The sequence below is a fragment of the Salvia splendens genome, chromosome 13, assembly GCF_004379255.2.
Source record: "Salvia splendens isolate huo1 chromosome 13, SspV2, whole genome shotgun sequence".
Classification (NCBI taxonomy): domain Eukaryota; kingdom Viridiplantae; phylum Streptophyta; class Magnoliopsida; order Lamiales; family Lamiaceae; genus Salvia; species Salvia splendens.
The window spans coordinates 2,950,402-2,978,118 of NC_056044.1; the positions used below are offsets into that span (position 1 = coordinate 2,950,402).

Below are 27,717 nucleotides of genomic sequence, written 5' to 3' on the forward strand. Positions count from 1 at the left end.
AAATTCAAATTACTTTGTATAATCATATTCCGAAAGGGTAAATTAAGGCCTAAAATAAGAAGACTGTATTTTCCATTCATTTTATTTGCGTGATGTCTTATTTTGATAGCCTTAAGTAAAACCGTACTATTAGGTAAGACTCATATAAGTAATTTCTATGCTAGCTTTTTATAAAAAAAATTAATTATTTTCTCGGTGATACTGACGTGCACATATATATTCATTAGAAAAGATAGGTATTTATTGCAATTATGGCATAAATTAACCAGGAGTGTCAGTGTGTCAAGTCTACTTAACTTAATCAATGATGTTTGATTAGGACCTAAATTGATTATAAATATTAAATAGTAACATAAATGAGCTCGACATTCAGTATTGAAAGCATACGCATATAGTGTCTAATAAAATGCACATGATGGAACTGTCTTAGGTTCATGGCATATAAACATTGAAATCTCCACCTATTCATTCTCTTGTTATTTAAGACATCTTGTTGACGATCAATTTGAAATTCCTTGCAATCTCAGCAGCTGTATTCAAAATTTCATGTCAATGGAATTATGTGTGTTTTGTTCTTGGACTAATAATTGTCCTACATGATATGATAATCATGTATTCTAAGTACATTGAAATTTGTGTTTTCCAATTTCATAAAAAAATTCTATTTACCAAACCACAATTAAACCCAATTAATTTAATTATTACGGTGATTAGGTTTATAATTATTAGGCATGGGTGATTAGGTGAATATATGTATTGAGCAGGGCATGAGAAGTTGGAGAATGAGGTGTCCAAATGTGTAGTTTATCTCACTTTTAGTAAAGTTAGGTTTATAAGAGTATCGTTAACGCTCGCGGCTGGGCCGCAAAAAGCGAGTCACGGCCAGAGCGTCGCGTTGGAGGGGGAGGATTTGCGGCCTGGGCTAGCGTTGGATGGTTCGGGACGGGACGCAATGCGGCCCGGCCCAGCGTTAATTCGTGTTCGAGCTGGGCTACAACGGAATTTTTATTTTTATTTTTAAATTCGAAAATTTATTTAAATGTCACGACCACAACTTCCTAGTCAAAGAAAGCGCAGCTATTTCGCGACTAACAATACTAAACTGTCTCAACACATCATCCTAGTTACTGAAATTAAGGAAATACTGTCTAAAAGTCATCAAGATAGCAAGTCATTACATCAGAGTGAAATGTGGGACATTGTCTTTACTGAGACAAAGCTAGGTCTATGCAGCGGAAGAGTTCCAAGACAAGTATAACATGTATGGAGACATACTACACTAGCTACCCTTCTTTTATTTTATCTTCAGTCCCAACACCTCCTCTGCCTCGATCGATCAACCTGCACATTAAGGAAAACAATATGCAGGGCTGAGTACTTGATATACTCAGTGGCTTATGCCGAAAACTGTTTTTCTTTTAATTGTCTGCCAAGCTGAGTGAACGCGGGGTTTTTTCTGAAAACAAGTCCCGGTCACTAAAATCTGTTATTTCTTTCTGAAATAGACTGCAGTCTTTTAACTTTCTGATGATATACCATGTCAAGCTGTGTGAATCGGGAATGTGGCCACATTCCACGATCACTGGGTCGGCCAACCTGGCGCTAGCTCACGACCCCTAGACCGGCCAACCTTGCGCTAGCTCACGGTCCGTAAGTGTACACTAGTCCGAGTAGGATTTACTGACCTACTGGGACCCGAATTCGTTTTAACCATGAATGGCAATCACAAAATAAAACATGGCATGACAACTCATTCAAAAGTTCACACTTATTCTCATAGAGTTCTGTAAATAAAAAGGAAAGAAGCCCACACATAATGTAGGATAGAAAAGCCCACCTCGTTTGCTTAACCCTTTCAAACGGGTACTATCTGACTTGAGATTTACTCGTCGAGCGACGACGTCCCTTTTCAAAAAATAAAGTACTTAAATTAGGCTTTGAGTAATCATTCAATCTTGCGTGAATGCATGCCTAAGCGTGTGCTTATTGTTTTAATTTCTGCCCTTCTAAAATTAGAAGTCTTAAATCTTTAATTAAAACGGTGATTTAATTTGTTCTGTAACCGGCTGACCCGTTCGGTATTAGAAATTTCCCGCATTATCTTAAGTATTTTAAAATACTTTCTGTGACTATTAAAGTCCGCTTTAAATATTTATCAAAAACTATTTCAACACGGCTTAGTAAACTTCTTTTCTTCCGTGGCTTAAGAATTTAATTTCGTTATACTTTTGAAATTGATCTAGGATAACGGCTTCGACCAAGTTAATGGTCCTAAAAAAATATTCCAGGCCCAGCTTGGAATTTAAATATTCCGGCCCATAATATTTATTTCTTAAGCTTTTCTGGCCCAAAATGTTATCCCTCTTTTTTTCTTTTCATACCAAAATGGCACAGCTTAAATTATTAGGCCCATTAATCTTTTCCTATTTTTTTTTCTAAATCTGGAGGCCCAACAGAAATAATAAAGGATCTGGCCCATTTGAGATAAAATTTTGGCCCAAGTATGAAGTATACTCTCTCTCTCTCTCGTCGCCTGCTCTCTCCCTTTCTCTCTTTCCCCCAATTCTTCTCCAATTTCCAATCGAAGAAGGAGACAAACCCTAGCCCCCTCCCTTCTCTTTCTCCTCGCTCGACGGAATCTTACCGGCGTCTCCGAGGTCAGCCGCTACCTCGAGGAACGCGAATTCCTCCCGCCCAGCGCCGACGCTCCTTTTGGCGTCACCACCACCGCTCCGTGGTTAGCCGCCGCTCGCTGGCTGTTCGGCTGGGGCGCCGCGGCTCGTCGCCGCCACCTCTGTTCCGTTTTGCATTCACCATCAGTTAGCACCACCGCCGCTGGTTCGCGGGCGGTCAGGCTGGGACGGCGCGGTCAGCTGCCGCTGCTGGTCTTCCACCGACGGCGAGGGATTCCCACCGTTTATTCCCATCCGCGAGTGCCGAGCAGCCCTTGCGGCATGGCGGATACAACTCACTCCTTTGTCGGATCAAGATGAGTTCTTTCCCTAACTCTCTATTGTAAATTAATGCATTTGAGGGTGAGCATTCTGGGATTGATTAGTTGTTTTAAACTTTTTGCCGATACTCTTGTGGGTGTGTTACTGATTTGAGTGTAAAGGCGGTAGCCTATTGTTTCTTGTTCCAAACCTTATCCCGGAAAAAGAAAGGCGGAAGGGATCCCCTAACTTAGTTGTTACTGTTGTGGTGTAAAAATTGCTAAGTGGAGGAGTTGTGCTTTAGCACGATAATGCAGTGTTGTTCTTCATGGATGATAAGGAATGACAAAGGGATTGTGTGGGGTTACCTGTGATGGGGGGAGAGGCTGCCTTTGCTGTAACATCCCATGATAATCAAGCTTTCTCCTCTAATCCTGCTATGTCGCTGGAAATTTCTTATGGTGTGTAGGAGAGTGTTCATAGATGGTATGAAGGGGATCTTATAGGAAAGAGTGTGTACTAGAACCCTGCAGCATCTCTAACTGCTCTTTGGCTCCATGTAGGTACCTGGTACTTAGTTGATAAATGGAATTGTCTGTTGGGATTTTGACAGCGATCGAATCTGATTTTCCTTGTCTCCTTGTTAGCTATATTTGGTGGTTTGTGGAGTATGTACTCTTGCATTCTTAAAAGAGCTGATTTCCCTTTTGTCTCCATATGCAACATATCTTCTTTTTCATGATCTTGAAGTACCTTATAATTAATGTTGCTTGGCGTTTAGCTTGGGACACAAGGACTATTGAAATCATGTTTCTTGTTTGATTTCTGCAGGGTGTACATGGGGGAGCTGAGGTGATTGGAGGAGAACATGGCTGCCCAGCTGCTGTCTCCGCGACGGGTTCATTGCCTCAGCCATCGTGCTCGCTGCTCGGAATCGACGGGTGCACGGGCCGCGGTGGGTGCGGTTTGGCTCAGGGAAAAGAAAAGATCCCCGACGTTTCTCTCCTTAGCATTCTTGTGTATTTTTCTTTATTTTCATCGTCAAAATTTGTAAAACTCGATTTAAATTGGAAATTCTAAATATCGTGTTTTGCTTACTCAAGAATATAAACGAATGCTCTTTCATTCATTTTCTTTAAATTTCTAGTCTGTAATTCGTACTTTCCGAGAAATTAGATCGCGGTTATTACATTCTACCTCCCTTAACAAAAATTTCGTCCCGAAATTTTGTCTCGGTTAGGCAAAAAGCTCTGGGTACTTCTCTTTCATCTGGTCCTTGAGCTCCCGCGTCGCTTCCTCGCGGCCGTGGTTCTTCCATCGGACTTTCACTGTCACGATGGTTTTATTTCTCAACTCTTTCACTTTTCTATTCAGAATAGTTTCTGGTTTTTCTCCATAGCCCAAATCTAGTTCTAACACCATTTCTTCTTGGTGTACAATGTGTTTGGGGTCAAAACACGTATTTCCTCAACTGTGATACATGAAACACATTGTAAACATTCCCGAAGCTTGGCGGAAGCGCTAATCTGTACGCCACAGGGCCGACTGATTCTAGGATCTCGTAAGGTCCGATAAAACGCGGTTTCAGCTTGCTCTTGACGCCAAATCTGGTTATCCATTTCGATGGGGATACTTTCAGAAAGACCTTGTCCCCTGCTTTGAACTGTAAATCCGTTCTGCGAGCATCTGCATAGGACTTCTGTCTATCTTGAGCTTCTTTGATTCTTCCTCGGATCTGTCGAACAATTTCTATCATTTCCTCTACCGAGTCTGGTCCGAAAATCCTTCTCTCACCAACTTCATCCCAGTAAAGTGGTGATCTACACTTTTTTCCCATAGAGTGCCTCATACGGGGCCATATCAATAGTTGCCTGGTAACTGTTGTTATAAGCAAACTCTATAAGTGGAAGTATTGTCTCCCAGCTTACTCCACGGTCAAGCACTACGGCTCTTAACATATCTTCCAATGTCTGAATCATCCTTTCGGACTGTCCGTTCGTCTGTGGATGGAATGTTGTGCTGAAATTCAACCGAGTGCCTAACTCTCGATCTAGAAGTAAATTTTGAATCCCGATCTGAGGTGATCGTTACTGGTACGCCATGCAGGCATACGATCTCTTGCACATAAATTTGTGCCAACTTGTCCGATCCGTATGTGATACGAATTGGTATGAAGTGAGCGCTTTTGGTGAGGCGATCTATAATCACCCAGATGGTAGTGTTTCCTCGCTGTGATTTTGGCAATCCTGTCACAAAACCCATTGCTATATGCTCCCATTTCCATTCTGGAATCTCGAGAGGCTGCAACTTCTCATAGGGTCGTTGATGTAAAGCCTTCACTTGCTGGCAAGCCAGGCATCTTTCTATAAACGATGTTATGCTTCTCTTCATGCCATCCCACCAAAATTGCTTCTTCCAATCCTGATACATCTTTGTACTTCCAGGATGGGCAGTGTAGGGCGTCTCATGAGCTTCACTCATGATCCCGTTCCTAAGTGTCTCATCGTTGGGTATGCATAGTCTTCCTTCAAACGTGAGAGCGTTATCCGACTCTTCGCGGTCACTATCTCCTTTGCCGGTCCTCACTTTGAGACAGACCTTTTCTATGGCCTCATCGCGTCTCTAGGCGTCGATGATTCCGGCTCTTAAATCTGGTTTTATGACCAAGGTGGAAATTCTTCTATCCACTGTTTCAATGGCTCTTACTATCTCCAGTCGCATCTTGGTGAATTCCCGGATAAGCTCCTCCTCTTGTGTGAGGAAAGTAGCCACTTGAGGTGTACTCTTTCTGCTCAAGGCATCTGCTACCACATTGGCCTTGCCTGGGTGGTAATTCATACCGCAGTCGTAGTCCTTGACTAATTCTAGCCATCTGCGCTGCCTCATGTTCAAATCCTTCTGCTCAAAGAAGTATTTGAGACTCTTATGATCTGTGAAGATCTCAGATCGAACTCTATAGAGATGATGTCTCAAAATCGTCAAAGCGTGTACCACTGCTGCTAGTTCCAAGTCGTGCGTCGGGTAGTTCAACTCGTGCGGCCCTAACTGACGTGACGCATATACAATCACCTTGCCCTTCTGCATCAGTACGCACCCGGGTCCGACCTTCGATGCATCTGTATACACCACATAGTCGACTCCCGCTTCTGGCACGGCTAGAACTGGCCCTGTGGTCAACTTTTCCTTAGGCAACCGGAAGCTTGTTTCGCATTCTGGGGTCCAATTGACTTTACTCCTTTTGTTGAGCTGTTGAGTCATTGGCCTTGCTATCTTAGAGAATCCTTAATGAATCTGCGGTAGTATCCCGTGAGTCCTAGGAAACTCCGAATTTCATTGGGCGTCGCTGGTGACTGCCAACGTTGCACGACTTCAACTTTAGCAGGGTCCACTCGGACCCCTTCTGCTGTCACTATGTGTCCAAGGAAGTTCACTTCGCTAAGCCAGAACTCACACTTGCTGAACTTAGCATAGAGTATCTCGGCTCTTAACATTTCTAAAGTTGCCCTCAAATGTTCCTCGTGTTCCTTCTCGTTCTTCGAGAAGACTCTAGCTCCTTGCAGCTGATCGAAAAGATCGTCGATTCTCGGTAAAGGATACTTGTTCTTGAGTGCTAACTTGTTCAACTCTCAACGTTCTATCCTTCTTCATGAAGAATTCTGGTGTACCACATGGTCACACACCGAGTCTAATAAAACGCGGATCTAGTAGTTCTTGTATCTAGATCTTAAGTTCTGATGTTCCTTAAGTGCCATTCTATCTGGTGACTGAGATAATATGACTGATTCAAGTCATCCATTAGACGTTTCATTTCGTCTGGCTGTTGAAGCCATTCCTCGTTTTAGATTTTATCGTCAGATACTAAGTTCTCAAATGCTTGTATCGATCGTAATCGTAGTCATTGAGCTGGCCTAACGACCTCGTAACCTCTCGCTTAGTTGAGGTAGTCTACTTTTATCGTTTTCAAGATGCTTTTGTGTTTACCGCGATTCTTTGTCATGATTTAGCATAGACGTTATTCTACTCGCGTTAAACCTTGAATACTGGATCTGTGCATGTGGAGGTATTGGCTTCTTTCTCCCAACGCTACTGTCTCCATGCTCTTTTGGTTCGACTGAGCGATTCGTGGTGAAATCATCTAGCATGACTTTCCAAAGTGATCTAGATCTCGTGTCTAGATTAACACAAAACTCTATCGACAGCTCCTTTCCGAGCCGCTTAATTTGAGACGTGGCATATCGTAGAATACTTCGTCGCGTTTTATTGCCAACGTTTGTCCTTGCTCGATATTATAGGGCTCTAAACCCGTTCTCTTGCGATAACTCTTTAAGGAAAAATTTTTGATTTTCCCTTCATAGTAGGGATGGTGAGGGTAGCGGTGCTATCACGCGTTCCTCTTCCCGAATGTCTCTCCAGCTTTAGCCTTTTTCCTGGCCACGTCTTAGACGAATCCCTTTTGCTGATGGGATTTGTTCCGTCAAACATAAACTACGAATACACTCGTACTTTCTCCATGGCTTTCATTACATGCCCATGATTGAGTCTTTGTTCTTGTGGCTTACTTATCTTACTCGGAGTAAGCATTTTGATCGTTCAAACTACTATATAGGTCTTTTACGTCTTCGGACATCATTTAATCCACAAATATTCCTTGATATTTCTCTACTCAAGGCTAGTTGCTTCTCTATACAACAAAATATTCGATCTTCCACCTGCTGGTCACAAGCGGTACGTAGATTCGAAGTATTTAACGCTTTGCTGTCGGTTATGCGACGCTTCTGGTTGGTGCATCATTTCCTGCACGTGTCTCCATGGGGACGTATTTATTATGCGTATCTGAAAGAAACTGAGACTATGTCTTTCCTGATAGTTTCGTATCAATAACTCGATGATTAATCTAATAGTCTTAACTTGGATAGGAACTGATATCATACAGAAGAAGTATGATTGAAAGTCTGAAGGGCTCCCGAATACCCAATTGGACAAGAATAACATCGCTTGTTCAACTCATATGAATTTTCATCGATATTCGACCTTGAAGGCAAGTATCTTGTCCATTCAAAGAACTACGGCTCAACTGGTTTCAAATGAACTCATAGAAGTTGAGGCTCACCCCTGGTGGGAGCTAGAAATAATCATGAGAGAGGTCATGAAAACTGGATGGAAATGAACTAACTGTAATTTCCACAGTAAGATGGCAAATAGGACAGTACAATGGTCCAATCAAATGGAGAGAATCTGAGCATCAAGGATAGTGGTTCAAACATGTCACCGCCTAAAATGATCAACCGCGAAAAATCTAGAAACGTAGGCGATTGCAATGAAGGAACCTTGGTCATGCTTGAAAGGCATCTTGATATGGAATAACAAAATCACATCAATGATTTCAAAGGTTCATTAAGGCAATACACTGAAATGAACTATTCAGAAGAAAAATCAGCTAGGCCAAGCTCGTTAGGGAAAAGTACAATATGCTTGTCTTAGCTTCAAGCTGCCGAAAAAATTTTCGAGACTAGGAATAATGCATGTAATGGAACCGAGATAAAATAATTTCACCTCTGTAGGGAAAATATTGCTACAATATGGTTTCAAAGTAGAGAAGTGAACAAGAGTTCCAACACAACATGAAATGTGCTGAGAAAATATTTAAAAGGCGCGACCATTCTGGGGGTCAGAACTGTAAGCGTCATAAGAATGAAATTTCATCGTACGAGTCCAAGAAATCGGGATAAGGATCCCCTATATTGTGGCCCAAAGGAGACAACAACAAATAATGATGCATGAAACATAGGAGTATCCCAAATTTGGGAACTGAAACTGAATCACCGCTTTCGTGAAAAAATGAAAGTGGCGTATTTCTTGCAAAAATTTTGTGTCAATCACAAGTCTTAAATAGACGAGAGGACACCGTTGTTCAGGAGGTTCAGAGAATGTCTGAAGAATAAGCTCATTCTGAAGGTCATAGATATGAACAACTGTAGAATTTAAGGTATGTGACCGGAGCTTACACAGTCAAAACTTTATTCTTTATGACGGTGAGTCAAAGGACTGCAGTCCATAAACTGGAAGTGAGTCAAATCTCGCATAAAAATAAGGACTACTGACATGTTACTTGCGAGTCAAACTAAAGTCTGAATAGACGGGGGTACCGTCCTTTGGGAGGACTCATAGAAAGAATTTCATTGGGAATCCAAGTAAGCACTATTGATTATAATCATCGGTTCTAGTTATGTGATACTCCTTTGTCTGTTATTGTGAAGCTCGTACATGACAACTGTGTTCTAGGAAACCATACATTCCAAGCTGGGGTTTCTCGTGTTGTTAAACTGATAATCGCAGCTGGAGGTCATGCTTTCATATCGTTCTCGATAACTTAGAACGCTGATTCTTGTAAGACATTACATTCTCATCGTGCTTCACAGCATGCTGAGGCCTATTACGCCAGATTAGATTACTTTACTAGATCGTGGATACGATCTCTTTCCGTGTAGGGATGCATCTCCCGAACAGGCTTGAAAGTACACTATTTTCGTTATGACTTGGTCTTTGTAAAGACACTAGGAACTTCTTGGTTCATCATCTAGTATACATATATTTATGTATACTATCTGTGTGCGTAAAGGAATGGACTTCCTTTAATTTCTGACTATTGGTAAAACCATAGTACTTTCTGGTTCGTCTTTTCTTTCTCATAATTCCTTGGAATTTGAAGCTTACCCAAACTGATTGGTTTTAGTTGGTGTCATCGCCCTGGAAGGCGGTAACGAATTCTCGTTCTACTAGCGCTTGGTCGTATGTATCTCACCTAAGGTACTTTTCTGAAGCACTCTGGGTTCGCATACGTAGTCCACATGACATCTATACATTCATGTCAAGCTCTTTGAACATAAATCACAGATACATTAAGCATATCTTATGCAAAGTATCAGCTATCACGTTGCATCTTGCAAACATTTCAAATAAACATTTTCATTCCCATAAAGGGCTGTGAAAATTCTTTTCTTTTTCTGAAAACTTAGAAAATTTCATTTTCCTTCTCAAAACGAAAAATATTTTCTTTCTTTAAAATTATCATTTCTGGACGAGCGGGCGTCGACCCCTGTTTCTGCTGCAGTTGATCGTGTCGAGCTGAGGTGTTGGGATCTTGTACTTAACATTCTGTTCATCTTCTAGCCTAGTACTATCTTTTTTGGACTGAGGCATAGAAAGAAGGTTCTTGGGTCAGAGCGAAAGAAAAGTGCTCTGATACCACTCTGTCACGACCACAACTTCCTAGTCAAAGAAAGCTCAGCTATTTCGCGACTAACAATACTAAACTGTCTCAACACATCATCCTAGTTACTGAAATTAAGGAAATACTGTCTAAAAGTCATCAAGATAGCAAGTCATTACATCAGAGTGAAATGTGGGACATTGTCTTTACTGAGACAAAGCTAGGTCTATGCAGCGGAAGAGTTCCAAGACAAGTATAACATGTATGGAGACATACTACACTAGCTACCCTTCTTTTATTTTATCTTCAGTCCCAACACCTCCTCTGCCTCGATCGATCAACCTGCACATTAAGGAAAACAATATGCAGGGCTGAGTACTTGATATACTCAGTGGCTTATGCCGAAAACTGTTTTTCTTTTAATTGTCTGCCAAGCTGAGTGAACGCGGGGTTTTTTCTGAAAACAAGTCCCGGTCACTAAAATCTGTTATTTCTTTCTGAAATAGACTGCAGTCTTTTAACTTTCTGATGATATACCATGTCAAGCTGTGTGAATCGGGAATGTGGCCACATTCCACGATCACTGGGTCGGCCAACCTGGCGCTAGCTCACGACCCCTAGACCGGCCAACCTTGCGCTAGCTCACGGTCCGTAAGTGTACACTAGTCCGAGTAGGATTTACTGACCTACTGGGACCCGAATTCGTTTTAACCATGAATGGCAATCACAAAATAAAACATGGCATGACAACTCATTCAAAAGTTCACACTTATTCTCATAGAGTTCTGTAAATAAAAAGGAAAGAAGCCCACACATAATGTAGGATAGAAAAGCCCACCTCGTTTGCTTAACCCTTTCAAACGGGTACTATCTGACTTGAGATTTACTCGTCGAGCGACGACGTCCCTTTTCAAAAAATAAAGTACTTAAATTAGGCTTTGAGTAATCATTCAATCTTGCGTGAATGCATGCCTAAGCGTGTGCTTATTGTTTTAATTTCTGCCCTTCTAAAATTAGAAGTCTTAAATCTTTAATTAAAACGGTGATTTAATTTGTTCTGTAACCGGCTGACCCGTTCGGTATTAGAAATTTCCCGCATTATCTTAAGTATTTTAAAATACTTTCTGTGACTATTAAAGTCCGCTTTAAATATTTATCAAAAACTATTTCAACACGGCTTAGTAAACTTCTTTTCTTCCGTGGCTTAAGAATTTAATTTCGTTATACTTTTGAAATTGATCTAGGATAACGGCTTCGACCAAGTTAATGGTCCTAAAAAAATATTCCAGGCCCAGCTTGGAATTTAAATATTCCGGCCCATAATATTTATTTCTTAAGCTTTTCTGGCCCAAAATGTTATCCCTCTTTTTTTCTTTTCATACCAAAATGGCACAGCTTAAATTATTAGGCCCATTAATCTTTTCCTATTTTTTTTTCTAAATCTGGAGGCCCAACAGAAATAATAAAGGATCTGGCCCATTTGAGATAAAATTTTGGCCCAAGTATGAAGTATACTCTCTCTCTCTCTCTCGTCGCCTGCTCTCTCCCTTTCTCTCTTTCCCCCAATTCTTCTCCAATTTCCAATCGAAGAAGGAGACAAACCCTAGCCCCCTCCCTTCTCTTTCTCCTCGCTCGACGGAATCTTACCGGCGTCTCCGAGGTCAGCCGCTACCTCGAGGAACGCGAATTCCTCCCGCCCAGCGCCGACGCTCCTTTTGGCGTCACCACCACCGCTCCGTGGTTAGCCGCCGCTCGCTGGCTGTTCGGCTGGGGCGCCGCGGCTCGTCGCCGCCACCTCTGTTCCGTTTTGCATTCACCATCAGTTAGCACCACCGCCGCTGGTTCGCGGGCGGTCAGGCTGGGACGGCGCGGTCAGCTGCCGCTGCTGGTCTTCCACCGACGGCGAGGGATTCCCACCGTTTATTCCCATCCGCGAGTGCCGAGCAGCCCTTGCGGCATGGCGGATACAACTCACTCCTTTGTCGGATCAAGATGAGTTCTTTCCCTAACTCTCTATTGTAAATTAATGCATTTGAGGGTGAGCATTCTGGGATTGATTAGTTGTTTTAAACTTTTTGCCGATACTCTTGTGGGTGTGTTACTGATTTGAGTGTAAAGGCGGTAGCCTATTGTTTCTTGTTCCAAACCTTATCCCGGAAAAAGAAAGGCGGAAGGGATCCCCTAACTTAGTTGTTACTGTTGTGGTGTAAAAATTGCTAAGTGGAGGAGTTGTGCTTTAGCACGATAATGCAGTGTTGTTCTTCATGGATGATAAGGAATGACAAAGGGATTGTGTGGGGTTACCTGTGATGGGGGGAGAGGCTGCCTTTGCTGTAACATCCCATGATAATCAAGCTTTCTCCTCTAATCCTGCTATGTCGCTGGAAATTTCTTATGGTGTGTAGGAGAGTGTTCATAGATGGTATGAAGGGGATCTTATAGGAAAGAGTGTGTACTAGAACCCTGCAGCATCTCTAACTGCTCTTTGGCTCCATGTAGGTACCTGGTACTTAGTTGATAAATGGAATTGTCTGTTGGGATTTTGACAGCGATCGAATCTGATTTTCCTTGTCTCCTTGTTAGCTATATTTGGTGGTTTGTGGAGTATGTACTCTTGCATTCTTAAAAGAGCTGATTTCCCTTTTGTCTCCATATGCAACATATCTTCTTTTTCATGATCTTGAAGTACCTTATAATTAATGTTGCTTGGCGTTTAGCTTGGGACACAAGGACTATTGAAATCATGTTTCTTGTTTGATTTCTGCAGGGTGTACATGGGGGAGCTGAGGTGATTGGAGGAGAACATGGCTGCCCAGCTGCTGTCTCCGCGACGGGTTCATTGCCTCAGCCATCGTGCTCGCTGCCCGGAATCGACGGGTGCACGGGCCGCGGTGGGTGCGGTTTGGCTCAGGGAAAAGAAAAGATCCCCGACGTTTCTCTCCTTAGCATTCTTGTGTATTTTTCTTTATTTTCATCGTCAAAATTTGTAAAACTCGATTTAAATTGGAAATTCTAAATATCGTGTTTTGCTTACTCAAGAATATAAACGAATGCTCTTTCATTCATTTTCTTTAAATTTCTAGTCTGTAATTCGTACTTTCCGAGAAATTAGATCGCGGTTATTACATTAAAAATACCACTCCATCCATTTTCATATACATTCACACTTCATTTCTCTTCCTAAAATTCGACAAAATGCCTCCTCGTCAAAGATTATTCGAAGCTCAAATGTCCCGATTGTTAGAAGAGGCGGCACCGGCAATCCAAGAAGAAATCAACAACGAAGTGGAACGCTACCAAGCTGCTATTCAAGCTTGGAACGAACAACAAATCCGGGTACCACGTACTCGGATGTATATTCACTGAGACCGTGAACAAGCTGCTTTGCGGCTTTTCACAGATTATTTCTCTACCGATCCGCGATGGAGTGATCAGATGTTCCGTCGCCGGTTCCGGATGCCGAGGCCTTTGTCCCTACGCATTGTCTACGTAGTTGTAGCTCGCGACTCGTATTTCTGCCAAACCACCGATGCTGTGGGCCGGCAAAGTATATCGACGTTGCAGAAATGCACCTCTGCCATACGTCAACTCGCTTACGGTACTACATCAGATATGTTCGATGAGTATCTCCATGTAAGTGAGCATACTGGACGGGAGTGCCTAGCTAAATTCTATCGGGTAGTCGTCGAAGCATTCAAGGATACATACTTGAGAAAGCCAACGACCGACGACGTTAGGAAGTTGGTGAACTTGCATGAGCGGACCCACGGCTTCCCGGGGATGCTTGGTAGCATAGACTGTATGCACTGGCAGTGGAAGAATTGTCCAACGGCTTGGAGAGGACAATACACTAGCGGGCACAAGGGCACACATCCCACGATTGTGTTGGAGGTCGTAGCCGACCAACGATTGTGGATCTGACATGCCTACTTTGGTGTCGCAGGGTCCAACAACGACCTCAATGTGTTGAACAAGTCTCCATTGTTCAATGACTTGTGTGCCGGGCAAGCGCCGAACGTAGAGTTCACGGCCAACCACCGTCGGTATAGTATGGGGTACTGTCTAGCAGACGGGATCTACCCTCGATGGCCCGTGTTCGTGAAGACTATCACATGTCCAACAACGGATCGGAGGGCATTGTTTGCCCAAAGGCAAGAGGCAGCTCGGAAAGATGTGGAGTGTGCATTCGGAGTCCTCCAAGCACGGTGGGCTATTATGAAGGGAGCAGCCCATGGTTGGTAGCGTTCACTGATCGCTGACACTGCATAACATGATCGTTGAGGACGAGGAAGAAAGTGTCATTTTGTGGAGCAACGATCCACTCGCCAGCACCGCGAGTGACTACGTTGTCACCACCCCGCCCGTGCAGGGCCTTCCTCCTAACATCCTTAATGTCATGGCCCGTTCAGCTGTGATGCGCCAAGAGGAACAATAGACTCGCCTCCAAGCTGATCTAATCGAAGAGATTTGGACTTCCACCAACGTTTTCCAGTATTGACGTTATGTTTTTAGTGGTTTTTTTTGTATTTTTAAATTTCTATGTTGTAATTTTCAATCTTCGATCGAAAATTAACTTTTCCGTGTTATAAATTTTCGGCGTTTTTTATTTTACGTGTAAAATAGGTTGAAGTTGTGAATAATGTCATTTATTAGTTGCGGCCCGGGTTGCGGCCTGCAGGGTTAGATCAGTTGAGCCTGAGACTCAAATTTGAGGGAATGATGACGTGGAGGGGACTTGGGGCCTGCATCCGTGTCGGGGTTAATGATGCTCTAAGTACATTATTAGGCATGGGTTAACGAAATATAAGTAGTGACGAAAAAGTGTCAGTCAATAATTAGTGACAGATTTTCCGTCACTATTGCAAAGCAGTCACCTACGATTTCCGTCACCGTAAATTTAGTGACGAAATATCCATCACTAAAACTTTTTACTGACAATTTATTAGTGACGGATCTGCTGAAACTTGATCTGCCACTAATTTATAAAGTGAAGGAATTTCACCGTTTAATGACATAATTGGCGAATTTTTTGTAGCGAAATTCTCTCACTCCACCATTTTTTGAGTGGACCACTTTTTCATTTTTGAGTGAATACACCTATACTTTTTTGAGTTCAAATTTTCATTTGATATTTTGCATCGGATCAATTTTTGTGTTCAAATTATTAGGCAGACATGTGACATGTCTGAATTTACGTAATATAATTTAAATATTTACCAATCTCAGACAAAAAACAAAAAGTACTACTTTATTTATGAAATTCTAAATTGGGAAATGAATTTTAAAAAATCTAATGAATTATTATCATGACTGCTTCAAAGCTCCGTCTCTCATCCTCTCATATCCCAACTATATATTCTTCTTAAATGCTATAGTGTATTCAATAAAAACCTTTGAAAAAACCAACTCTATTCACGTTCTTTTCTTCCAAAGCTTCTACCAAATCCAACCGAGTAAGAACTTCCTTTCCCCTTCTTTTAATTATTTTTATTCCACCAATTTTTTTCTTCAATTGAAGTCATTTGTTTTATAATTAACACTGGATTGTAGTGACGTGGTAGACAATCTTCTGTAGAATTAAAATTGTTTGTAAATGAGCATTTCAACTTGTACTAATCTATATTTTTTTTTCTTTTGTATGTGAAGTGGGTAAAAATATGATGATCGCTTGCTTCATCATACTCTTGTGTACACTTGAAGTCATCTGCTTAGAGCACGTCAAATACACTTTGCTACACTCGGCTGTTCCAATTTTCAGATTTTGGACCTATTTTCAAGAAGACATTAATGAAGCTCGGTAACTCTTCGAGCAGGGGGGTATTTTTGGATTCGTGCTATCTTCATTATCATTTCTATTCAACATATAATTGGATATCCACACCAGTACTTCACAACAAAGTAAGAGTACTTGAAGTCATCTGCGTCAAATACACTTTGCTACACTCGGCTGTTCCAAAAGGAGCAGGTAATTATATTTAATTAATGAGTAATTATTATGATAATTAGTACTAATTAAATTATTATTTAGTCTGTCTGGATGGAACTCCACCAGCATATGCCTACAGTGAGGGATGTGGAGATGGATCTACAAACTGGCTCGTTTACTTGGAGGTATTTAAATCTTTCTTTAATTAGTAATTTTACATTATGTTTTAATTAAGTATGAAGTTTATGATATGTTGTGTTGATTTGAAATTCCTATAGTATCAAAAGCCCATATACATTTTCTCACTTCTCAAACCCACACAAAATAGGCTTTTCTTAGAGACTTAAAGTTATTCTCAAATTTTGGATGCTATTTTCGGGGCCATTGCATCTTTGATTTCATGATTTTGGTTGTTAACTGATGGAGTATAATTTATGTCTAACTTAAATATTACTCCCATAGTGTATATACAATATAATTATTGTTAATTTGTTTCATAAAAAGTATTTTGAGCATGTGTATAATGAAATTTATTCAAATTAAAAAAGAAATTTGGTTTTGTCATGTTAGGGCGGTGCATGGTGTGGTTTAGAGGAAGAGACATGTCAAAAAAGGTCAACATCCTATTATGGAAGCACTGGCTATGATTTAGTTAATAAAGAGATACCATTCAAAGCAATACTTGAATCAGATTGTCAATTGAATCCCGGTAAGTTTACAAATCAATTATATTAATTATAATTTAACCCTAAGTTAACTATGTTTTTTGTTTTTTATTATTTTTAGATTTCTACAATTGGCATAAAGTTTATGTTCACTACTGTGATGGCTCGTTGTTTATGTCGGACGTCAACCAAGTTGATCCCGTAAGACCAATTTTAATTTAATAAATAAATAAATTATTTTGATGTAATTGATAAAATTGAGATAAAAATACTAATGTGTATATATATATATATATATTAAATTAAAATTGGTTCAGACTAACAACCTCACATTCCGAGGTGGGAGGATCTATAATGTTGTAATGGAGGAGCTGCTTGGCAAAGGAATGAGAAATGCCCACAATGAACATATCTGTGCCTTAAATCTATTATCACTATATTTGTATAATTATATATTCATTAACATATATTCATGATTTTAATTATTTGTAGGCTATCTTGGCGGGTTCTTCAGCAGGTGGATTGAGCACAATCCTACATTGTGATAGATTCCGAGCCCTGTTTCCGAATACCACAAGAGTCAAGTGTATATCGGATAGTGGTTTTTTTATTCGAGGGTAAATTCAAATTTATACTCATTTCTGATATACATATATACGCAATATAGATAGATTACATACCTAATTAATTTCCTAACAGGGAAGGTGAATTGGCAAAACAATCAGAAAGCCATTTTGCTCAAGTGATTGCAGCAAATGTATTATTCTAATTCTTACTATTTAATTAGCAATTAAGTTTTCATATAAGTACAATAAATTAATTTGTACTGTTTTTTTTTGCACAGGGACTTAGACCATTACTGCCTAGATCATGCACATCTAAGAGGGACCCCAATTTGGTGAGATTATTATATTTTGTTTAAATCATTTTCCTTTATACAGTAAGTACTACACAATGATAATCACATTTTAATGAAATTAATTTTTAGTGTCTCTTCGCTGAGTATTTGGTTGAAGATGTTGCCACTCCACTCTTTATACTTGAAGCAGCTTTTGATTCATACCAGGTAAAATATAAGTGGAGTTTATATCGTTTACTCAATAATACATTTGCATGCATCATATTGTTGTATGAAGAGTTGTATCTATTATTTATATTATTACATTCTTGATGTACCTTGCTTGCCATTTATCTTTTATTTATTTATTTATCTATATTCAATTTAACATGTTGCAGATTAAATCCAACTTCATATTAACTGTTCCTGGTTTGGATCGAATGCAATGGGAAAATTGTTCAAAAAGCCTGGAACAGTGCAATGCTACAGAAATAGGAATCATAAAGGGTAATTTTAACTAAATTATTTTTCATTATGAAATTGTGAAATAAAATGTTAATTTCTCATTATTGGCATTCATATTTTCAGATTTTGGACCTATTTTCAAGAAGACATTAATGAAGCTCGGTAACTCTTCGAGCAGAGGGGTATTTTTGGATTCGTGCTATCTTCATTTTCATTTCTATTCAACATATAATTGGATATCCACACCAGTACTTCACAACAAAGTAAGAGTTTTACTCGATATATATAGTATTTTGATGTGATAAGTCTTGTTATATTAATACACTAATAATAATCATTTGGTGTGATGCAGACCATACAAAAAGCTATTGGTGATTGGTTCTATGATCGAAGTACATTTCAAGAGATAGATAATCCTTTATATCCACAAAATTGTTATCGTAAATAGTTGGCAGGTCTTATTATTTATTACAATATTATGTGTATGGTTTAAAGTATTATTTTAGTGTGTGTTAGTTGTAACGATTCAAATCATTTTGTCTTGACTACTAGCACAATTAAATGCATATTTAATTTTTCAACATTAGTAACAGATAAAAATTTATGTTCCAACATTAGTTTAGTAACCGATCCATCTAAAACAGTGTATCTATATAAAACTAATAAAAAACTATAGTTGAACAGAACAAAAATTGTGAAAAGAAAAGATTGATAATGAAGTTTAAATCCATAATCAAGATGGTGACATTCCTTGTAATATTCCTTGTAATATTCCTATGTGCTGATTGCCATCCCATTGTGCCCCTATGTGCTGATTGCCATCCCATTGTGCCCCCATATACCCCGCCAACACCTGATTGCTATAAAAACTTACCTAAGTATTGTGTTGATGAGGTTCATGAGGCCATATGTGCCGGACCAGATGCTCCATACGAAGAAACAATAGCTCCATGTGGCTCTACACTTACTCTTTATGTTGCTAGTGATTGTTTCTTTACCGTAATGGCTATCGATGTTGGAAATAGTTGTAACATGACCCCCATAGAAGCACAAAGTATGGCAAGTGGAATTTGGAGATCTGTCTATGGAGCATAAGGTGTAAATGGCACGACTCATTGAAATCTATTTGGGTATTACTACTAAATTAATAAATGAACACTAATCATCTTAATTTACTTTATTGTTTGATGGATACTTAAATTTTCGCTTCTTTTGATGTAGTGCTAATTATCGTGAGTGTTTTTTCATTTTGGTATGTTACCCTTCTTCTACGAGAAAAATATTCTGATTTCTCGTGAGTTAATATTCTTTGAAAAAGTATATTCGAGACATTATAGTAATTGTAATCTACACTATAACATTTAGGGACTATAATTAGTTTGACTTTTTGTCTCGTGAAATATTATGTGTATGGTTGTTATTACGATTCCTGACATATCTTATAAGGTATAATCGACTACACAAATATTTATTTAAAGTCCAATGTTCAAATGCGAGGCTTTGATATATACTACCTTCATACTAAAAAAAGACTAGTTTTACCATTTTGAGTTTTCTCCAAAAATTATACCAAAATCTAAATATGAAATATTTTTAACCAATTACACACTACCGATAATGTAGATCACATAATCCACTATCACTACTTTCACTACCTTGTCTCCCTCGCTCTCTTACGTATACTCATTTCTATCTTATTTTACTAATTGCACATTAAAATATGTATCATTACAAATTTGTCTATTTTTTGAGGACATAGTATAATAGTTCGTCACTTTATGAAGTGAATATGAAATAGGGGTTGAATGAAATATAACATCATTTTATATATCTCATCGACGTTTTTATAATATTTGGGTAACTTGTACTTCTCTTTGAAATATTATTTTGACCCCAAACAACCTCTCGATACACATAGCCCATAGGTGTTCGATGAAATAGAAATGTATTTCAAATGAAAGTATTTAATTTATTATTTTCAGGTAATGAATATTTATGGTAGAGATTCAGCAATTTTATTGAATAATTTCATGATTGTGATAGTATTATTTTGTTTCATCTTTGTTCAGAACAAATTCAGTTCTGCATAAGCATGGAACTAATCATATACTACTTCATTAGTATGCAATGATTAAGGAACAAACTTTGAGTTCTCTTAATGTGGATGAATTATTAAAAATTGGTTTTTATGCATATATCGCCAATGTATCTGTCACGGCCATAACTCTCCAGTGATAATTAGCGCAGCTATAACGTGACTAAAATAGTCTTAAATTGAAAGGATCAACATAAGGAATAAGTCAAACTCAAAACATTAATTCTGAAGGAAAAAATGGTACATAATCAAAATAAAATCAGAGTATAATGACTGGGTTCATAATTCCTAGTACATAATCCTATTGTAGCGGAAGAGTCCAAGACAAAATAGTACGTATGAAGACATACTACTTTGGGCTACCTAACTACTTATTAATAGTCATTTCCCAACACCTTCGCCTCCCCGTACACGTTCAATCTGCACGTTACAAAAGAAACATGCAGGGCTGAGTACTTGATATACTCAGTGAGCATAGTGCCAAAAATAAGTTTCATTTAATTTGTCAGCCACAGTTGAGTGAACACGTGGTTTTTATTCAAAAAGGCCCGAGTCACTAAATTCCTTTCATTTCATAAAATTGATTGTGCAATCACATAAACATAGATATCATATCTGAACGTATGTGAAGCGGGAATGTAGCCACATTCCACGACGGTCACTGGACCGGCCAACTCGAAAGCTAGTACACAGTCCCCATATGTGTACACTAGTCTGAGTAGGGTTTGCGGCCCTACTGAGACTCTAATTCGATTTAACATGATTGGCATAGCCAAGCAGATAGGTAATCGTAAACGCATAACATGACATGACAAACATGTTTAGAAAATATTCACATTTTCATACTAAAATCACGTTTTGAAAAGAATGTCCACCTCAAAAGTTATTTCCTTAGCTGAAAAGTTCCTTGATTTGGTCTTAACCAACGTGCGAAGACGCCCCTTTAGGAACATATAAATAATACTAATGCACTATTTATTAGCACTAAAAATACCTGCAAGTTTACAGGGTAGATCTAGTATAGCTAAAGGTCAGTACCGGGATATCGAACACATGGAATAAGATTGCAACTGGCTATCATATACTAAGCGTCATATACTATCTAGAGACACAGAGTATTTTTGGATTGATTTTATAAACTAGACAAAAATAAATAAACAAATAAAAGAACTCATAAAAAGAAATAATACAAAGCACGCTTAAGAATGTAGAATTTTAGGATCCAAAAACACAATCGACTTCCTTGAATTACGGTCTCCAGAGCTATTAAGTCGATCACAATTATAGATTAAACCCCCTCCCGAGGTGAGAAACCTGTAGATTAGGTGATAGGATTGAAGTCCCCTTCTAACCCTTAAACCCCTAACTCCTAAAAGCATATAAGATCAAAGACCTCACTCAAAACCTCAACTCTCCCGAGTTCTATTAAATTAAGGTGTGAATTACCCTTTTTTCCAAGTCAATTATTTCGTCTCCCGAGTACTCTAATCAACTCTAACATGTATTCAAGAGGTAGCTAATCAATTGAACATAGAAAGCACCAGATAAATAAAATAACTGCAAGAGCTAACAAGGAAAATCAATCGAATATCTTTACCAAATATTCTACAAAAGATATTCTACTCATAGACAAGTAAAAACTACAAATAAAGTACGAGACATGAAAGAAATTGATAAAACCCAAGGTTGAATCTTCAATCTTCAGTTTTCTCTTGCCTGGATCTGCAGAACTCCGCTCCAATGGAAGATGTATGAATTTAAGGGTGGAACATGGAATGGAAGAAGTGTAGAGAGGGAGAAGGATTGAAGGCTCTGAGATAAAGTTTATGAATTAGGTTCAGAGGTATTTATAGGCTGAAAAAGGTTTATTTTTGATAAATTTCGTGCCCTACAAGAAATAGGATAGATTTGGCTTCACAATATAATAATTTCTTTCTTCCGTGAATTTCCGTATAAATTCCCGCCAGCTTTGACTACACTTGCGCAACTTTCGTAGAATTATCATAACTTTCTCCACAGAACTCCGATTGAGACATGCAAGATATCCACGCGAAGCTCTTTCGAAGACGAAGAGAATGGCATGTAGTAAACACTGACCGGACTTCAAAATCTCTGGCAGAATGAGCTCGAACAGAGGCTGCTGCACTTTGGCCTTTTTTCACCTTTTTCTATCTTTTTCTATTATTTATCAACAAACACGTCAAAAATACCAAATGAATAACATATGCAATTTAAGAACATAATTTGCATGATTGACATTTAAAACAAGTCAAATCTAGTCCTTAAAAACATGTAAAATCTGTGTTTGTCAAATACTTAATTAGGCTTAAGAAGCCAAATAACTTAACGGGAATGCATCCTAAATGCATGATCATTTTATTCCTTTAACCTTATTTCATAGGAAGTCCTTGAGTATTAATTTAATCGAGAGGTTTAATTATGTGGGGGCTCACAACTTATTTGTAGTCAAGAGGGCATTATCTCCAATGCAATTTATTCAAGCATCAACATAAATCTAAAGTCCATTAATCATTTCGCGGAAATTATTAGCATACCATTTCTTAACATCAATCATTTCTTAACGGATCATCAATTGTTTGATCGGGTAAAACGGGTGGCGAATTAATTTGCCGTAGCAGGCCCAATTTGAAGGAATTAAACTATTTCTTTATTTAGCATTTTCAGGCCCAAGTTCTTATCTTTAATGAATAATTAGCCCACCACCACAATAATTCTTTGGGCCAAAAGGAAAGGGGTAGCCCAACTCCAAATCCGGTGACCCCTCTCTTCTCTCTAAACCCCCAAATTCATCACCCTAAATCTCATCCAAAATTGAGAACTCTCGACTTCCTTCATCTTCTCCGATTCAAAATCGAACCTCTACCATCTTCTCCGTTTCGAAGTCGGAGCTCCATCTCCACCGATTTACTTTGGCGCCTCAATCGTCCGGTCACAGTGGTCTCGCTCACTCCCATCGTCTCCGGCCGCTTGACGAGCAGGGCCGTCGCCCGCTGTGTCGCTCAGCGCCGGCTCTCCGTCGCTGTAGCTCCGTCCGCGGCAGCACTCTCCTTTCGATCCTTCCGTCAGACGGTACGGCGGCACTGGAGTCGCCTCTGCCGCTGACGGCCTCCGCCACCACTCGCAAACGGGCAGCTCCGTCCGCACATCGTCGGTCAGCCGTCACATAAGCTAAGCTCTCTATCCCTTCCCCTTTTTTTCCACTTTATAAAATTAGTTTTGGGTTCGGGCAGTGGCTATGTTGGAGGCCCTTGATTGTAGTATCTAAAATCGTGATCTTTGGAGAAAACTTTCTATTTCACTGCATTGAATCCTTTGTTTGCGTTCCATTCTTAAGTTGTGAGTTTTTTTTATTAATTGTGAAACTTAGCAGATGCTTGCTCTTGACTATTGCTGTGAGAGTCCTATTGAAATCTAAGTTCTTGGCTAGTTGATGAGGTTGATCTTACATGATGCAAGGTATGGTGTTGTTGTTGTGTTACTGCTACTTTTCTTGAGATTTAGCATATAATTTGAAGTTGTAGGTTGAGATGTCTCTACATGAATGGGAGGGGAGTCATAAGGGGCAAGGTATGTCACCTCTTGAAGGAAGTTTCTGCCCCCTTTTGATTTTCGGCCCTTAGTAAAAGCTCACTGCCTTCTTGAGTTTCCTAGTTGTAATGAGAGGGGAAAGGGGTGAGTTTATGTTTTAGCATGAAATACTTGTGGGAAGGGAGAAAATAGTGTTACCTATGGAGAGTAGGAACTCCCTGCAAGAACTCTGCAGAAATTCTACTCACTCACTCAAAACACTACACTCTCAACTTGTTATGTGGCTGAAGAATCGAACAAGAGGGAGGGGTTTTGGAGGTGGTGTGGGGGGTTTTTATAGGCTGATCTTGGTGTACTTTGGGAGAATTAAATGGGGCTGCTCCTCCTTTGACCTGATGTGCAGCAAATCCCTCCTTACTTGATCCTCACTGCAGCATCTTTACTTCAGTTACTAGCTCCCTTTGTTTGCTTGTTGTTGTAACACCCCGACTTTTTCTACTCTTTTTATTGTGTTCTTGAAAGGACCGTCGTTTGTACACTTGAAAATTTTTTCGACCTTGTTTCTTTTGTCGAGAGAATAATTTTACAATTTGGCTTTGGGCTATTAATTTTAAGAGTGTTGGGTCATCCAAATTTTCTTATTCTTTAACCAACTTAGCCAAACTCTACAATTTACATGTTGGGCCCAATTTCATCAAAGAACTTTAAGTTTCCAAGCCAATTCATTTTATTTGGAAACCACACTTTGAAGCCCAAGTTTTTTCTTCTTCTTTCGTTCTTTCTTCTTCTTTCTTCCCATGACCGACGGTTTTCTTCATCCCCCCATGATCGACGGTTTTCTTCCACTCCCCACTTCCTCATCATTACCTACACCCTCCCCAAGCCCTCTAGCACCACTCACTACTTTCATTTGGCAAAAAAAAAAAAGAGAGAAGAGTGAGGCAGCGGCGATGAGGAAGAGAAATGGCGACGTTAGAAGCGTGAGGGCTCCGGTTCAATCGAACGCAGCAACGTCAGTTCAGCGGCAACGATCCAGCAGTGGCGACGAACAGTGGCCCCTTGCTGCGTTTTGAAAACTGAAACGAAAGAACATATTTTTGAAGGAGAACTTATCTTTCGGGGCGGTTCGGAGTTGGTTCGGGGCTGTTCGGAGATGTTTCAGGGGCTGCCGTGTCGTTTCGAGGTTGAATCGGTGAGGAACGATGGCTGTCCGAACAGCAAACAGACAATGCAGTGGCTAATTGCGAATGACGGCGACGCTGCGAGACCTTCGACTGCACAGCAGCGACGACGCAGCAGCGCCGAGCGTCTGTGGTGGACACGGGTGACGAATCGGAGTCAGCAGCGGCGACGTCGGCGGCGAACAGGCTGACCAACGGGCAGTAGCCGACGACGACCGATCTGGACCGTGAGTTGCAGAGTTTACAGTGATGGAACAAAACGAATTGATAGAGAGATGAGTGATGGTGGTCGAAAGAGGAAAGGGAGCGACGGCGGAGCAGCAACGTTCGTACAGCAGCGTCTCCCGGCTCTGTGCAGCAGCCAACAACAGCAACAACGTGCAGCAACGGGCCGAACAGCGATGGCACCGCTCGTCTGCTCGACGAATTCCGAACAGTAAGTTCCGACACGTTTTTGACCGACCAAATGAACTCCGATTTGACCAATTCTTTTTCCTGAGTAAACTTCATGATGTCTTCTATGTTGTGTGTAAATTTCAACCCTTTTGGATTAAAGATGAATTTTTGGTGAATTTTTGAAGTTAACTGCGCAACTCTGCCGAAAATGTTTTCTCGACCAGTAGGTTACGTGGTTGTTTTGACTGACCTAAAAGGGGTATTTGGACATGAAATTTTAACTGGAAGTCCTTTGATGAGTCTTCTGTATTGTGGTAAAGTTTTAGCCCCAACGGAAGTCGGATGATTTTTAAATGATTTTTATAAAATCGTTGCGCAGTGCTGCCAGTTTTCAAATGAAATTATATATGTGATGAAGTGATAGGATATGCAAAGATGTATGTTATGATGTGATTTATGTGATTGGAAAATATGTTGATATATGTGCTATGTAAATTTTTAAAGGTGAAACATCGCAAGTGAATCGTGATCGCAAGGGAAAGAAATTGTTTTCGGTTTAAGCACTCGAGGTGGGCTTTTCTACCCTACTATTTTGTGGGTTATCTTTAATACGGACGTTGTTCCGGAAATGTTTATGGAGATGAACTGTTTGTCTTGCCAACTGTTTTGTTTTGAAACCTATCTGAAGTGGTTTACCACATATGTTTAATCGAATTCGGGTCTGTTGGGCTGCGAACCCTCAGGCTAGTGTACACGAGATCGGGAGCCATCTGAGAGCAAGTTGGCCGGTCTAGTTGACCTGGGGTGTGGCCACGCCCCTTGTCACCCGTTGGATCAGATAGTGTATGATGGTGGGAATAAGGGTGGCAATATCTGAAAATGACTGCGCAGTCGAATTTATGAAATATGTTTTAGTGTACTTGGGTTATTTTCTTACACTTAAAACCCCAAGGTTACACTGATATGGCATGACAAACTATGTTTTTGGCGTGTGTCCACTGAGTGCAATAAGTACTCAGCCCTGCATGTATTTTCCCTATGTGCAGGTTGAGCGGTGACGAGCGCGGTGGGTGTTGAGCATAAAAGTGAGGAATGTCTACCAAATGTCAAGAATATGTTGTGTCTTCATACATAGCATTATTCTACTCTCGAAATGCTTCCGCTAAATATTGTTTCTTTTGAGTTTATGATTTGTTGAGATATAATCCCTTGAGTTGTCAATTGTTGAGATGATACTCTGATTTTTATTCAAGCTATTCCCATTTGTTTCGAGCTATGTTCGAGTTGTGTTGTTTTCCCCTTTCTTCCCCGCTTCTTTAACCCTCCCCTAGTCGCGATCAACCGTGCTTTCTATCCTTAGAAAATGCGGGCGTGACACAGGTAGCACATAGAGAGGAGGCAAGACTATTGGGAGTAGGAGCTGCTGCAGGCAGCCTTGGCTTACCCTCTTGGGTAAGTCTTTGGTCTCCTAAGGGTAAACAAGGTTGTCCCATTTCATCTAACAAAACTTCATTTATTTCCCTTGTTCCTTAGCATTTAAACTTGTTTCTATCTTGCAGCTGGGGGAGGACTTGGGCTGCCATCCTGCTGCCGAGACCTGGGCCGACGGCTGCTTCGGGCCCGGCCCGTGAAGGGTGCGATTTGGGCCTGGGGAGAAGGTCCAAAAGTGCAAGCTACATAGCAATATTATATTTTGTAATAGCATCCATAATTCCTTTTTCTTAAACTCATAAACCCACATGTAATTATGTAAGCTAAAGCGTAGTTTGGGATGTAGTCGAACATTCTAGTTCGGGAATGAACTCTTCGTATTCTTCCTCGGCGTTTGTTATGTTTCATAAATATAGGTAATTGTTTTAGTTCAATCGGCGCCCTCTTTATTTTTGCTTCGCGAAACATCATCACTTTATCAGCAAAAGTAACGAGTTTTATTTATTTCAACATAAAGAAAGTGACACTTTTTCCAAGGTTCGGTAGAACTCTTAAAACTTAAGCAATAAAAGGAGTGGGCATTACAGTATCCTTAAGTTGAAAATGAAAGAAAACAACAAATACCCCAAAAACCCAAATAAACACCACAAAATTAATAAATGAAGGGCACTACTAATTAATCTTATATTAAAATCCAAGTCTTCCATAAATGTGTATTAGATTTATTAAATAAATACGTAATTGGAGAATTTTTAGAGCAATTAGTTGGTAATGTCACTAAATTTAGCCGAATTATGGATTTATTCATAAACGTAAAACTCGGTCTTAAACTTGGTGGTTGGACTTCCCACACTCCATGAAATCAATTCCTATGTGGCTTGCCAAATAATCTAGGTTGCCCGAAACAAATTTTTTTGGGACAAATTGCTCATGTTTTAATTATAAGTAAAACTATTATATCATTAATTACATGAGATGTTCTTATTAAATTAAATAAAACAAATAAATACTAACAAATGTTGCTGATC

The 27,717-nt window shown here is 39.8% G+C and overlaps 1 protein-coding gene and 3 long non-coding RNA genes across 4 annotated transcripts; 2 read left to right on the forward strand and 2 right to left on the reverse strand.

Annotated features, from left to right (window-relative positions):
- Nucleotides 1-1,308: 1,308 nt before the first annotated feature.
- On the reverse strand, nt 1,309-3,388 carry LOC121761436. The gene is made up of 3 exons (XR_006041984.1): nt 3,302-3,388; nt 1,838-1,905; nt 1,309-1,341 (listed from the first exon to the last, which is right to left on the reverse strand). It is a non-coding gene; the product is annotated as an uncharacterized LOC121761436 (long non-coding RNA).
- A 7,064-nt stretch (nt 3,389-10,452) lies between these two features.
- LOC121761437 lies at nt 10,453-12,534 on the reverse strand. The gene is made up of 3 exons (XR_006041985.1): nt 12,448-12,534; nt 10,982-11,049; nt 10,453-10,485 (listed from the first exon to the last, which is right to left on the reverse strand). It is a non-coding gene; the product is annotated as an uncharacterized LOC121761437 (long non-coding RNA).
- A 3,046-nt stretch (nt 12,535-15,580) lies between these two features.
- On the forward strand, nt 15,581-18,623 carry LOC121761434 (pectin acetylesterase 8-like). Its single transcript, XM_042157081.1, has 14 exons — nt 15,581-15,596; nt 15,790-15,842; nt 16,057-16,108; nt 16,172-16,254; nt 16,640-16,778; nt 16,856-16,935; nt 17,052-17,138; nt 17,227-17,351; nt 17,434-17,491; nt 17,579-17,632; nt 17,723-17,800; nt 17,971-18,079; nt 18,161-18,300; nt 18,390-18,623. Coding segments are annotated over exons 1-14 (1,155 nt in total). The 5' UTR covers nt 15,581-15,595; the 3' UTR covers nt 18,486-18,623.
- Nucleotides 18,624-22,879: 4,256 nt separating this feature from the next.
- On the forward strand, nt 22,880-27,123 carry LOC121762097. The gene is made up of 2 exons (XR_006042161.1): nt 22,880-23,609; nt 26,305-27,123. It is a non-coding gene; the product is annotated as an uncharacterized LOC121762097 (long non-coding RNA).
- Nucleotides 27,124-27,717: the final 594 nt, after the last annotated feature.

What these genes read in the sequence shown, in the direction of transcription:
- LOC121761434 (XM_042157081.1), top strand. An exon ending in CAGCTTTTGATTCATACCAG is followed by an intron (nt 17,801 to 17,970) that starts GTAAAATATAAG and finishes AACATGTTGCAG; the next exon opens with ATTAAATCCAACTTCATATT. An exon ending in CACCAGTACTTCACAACAAA is followed by an intron (nt 18,301 to 18,389) that starts GTAAGAGTTTTA and finishes GGTGTGATGCAG; the next exon opens with ACCATACAAAAAGCTATTGG.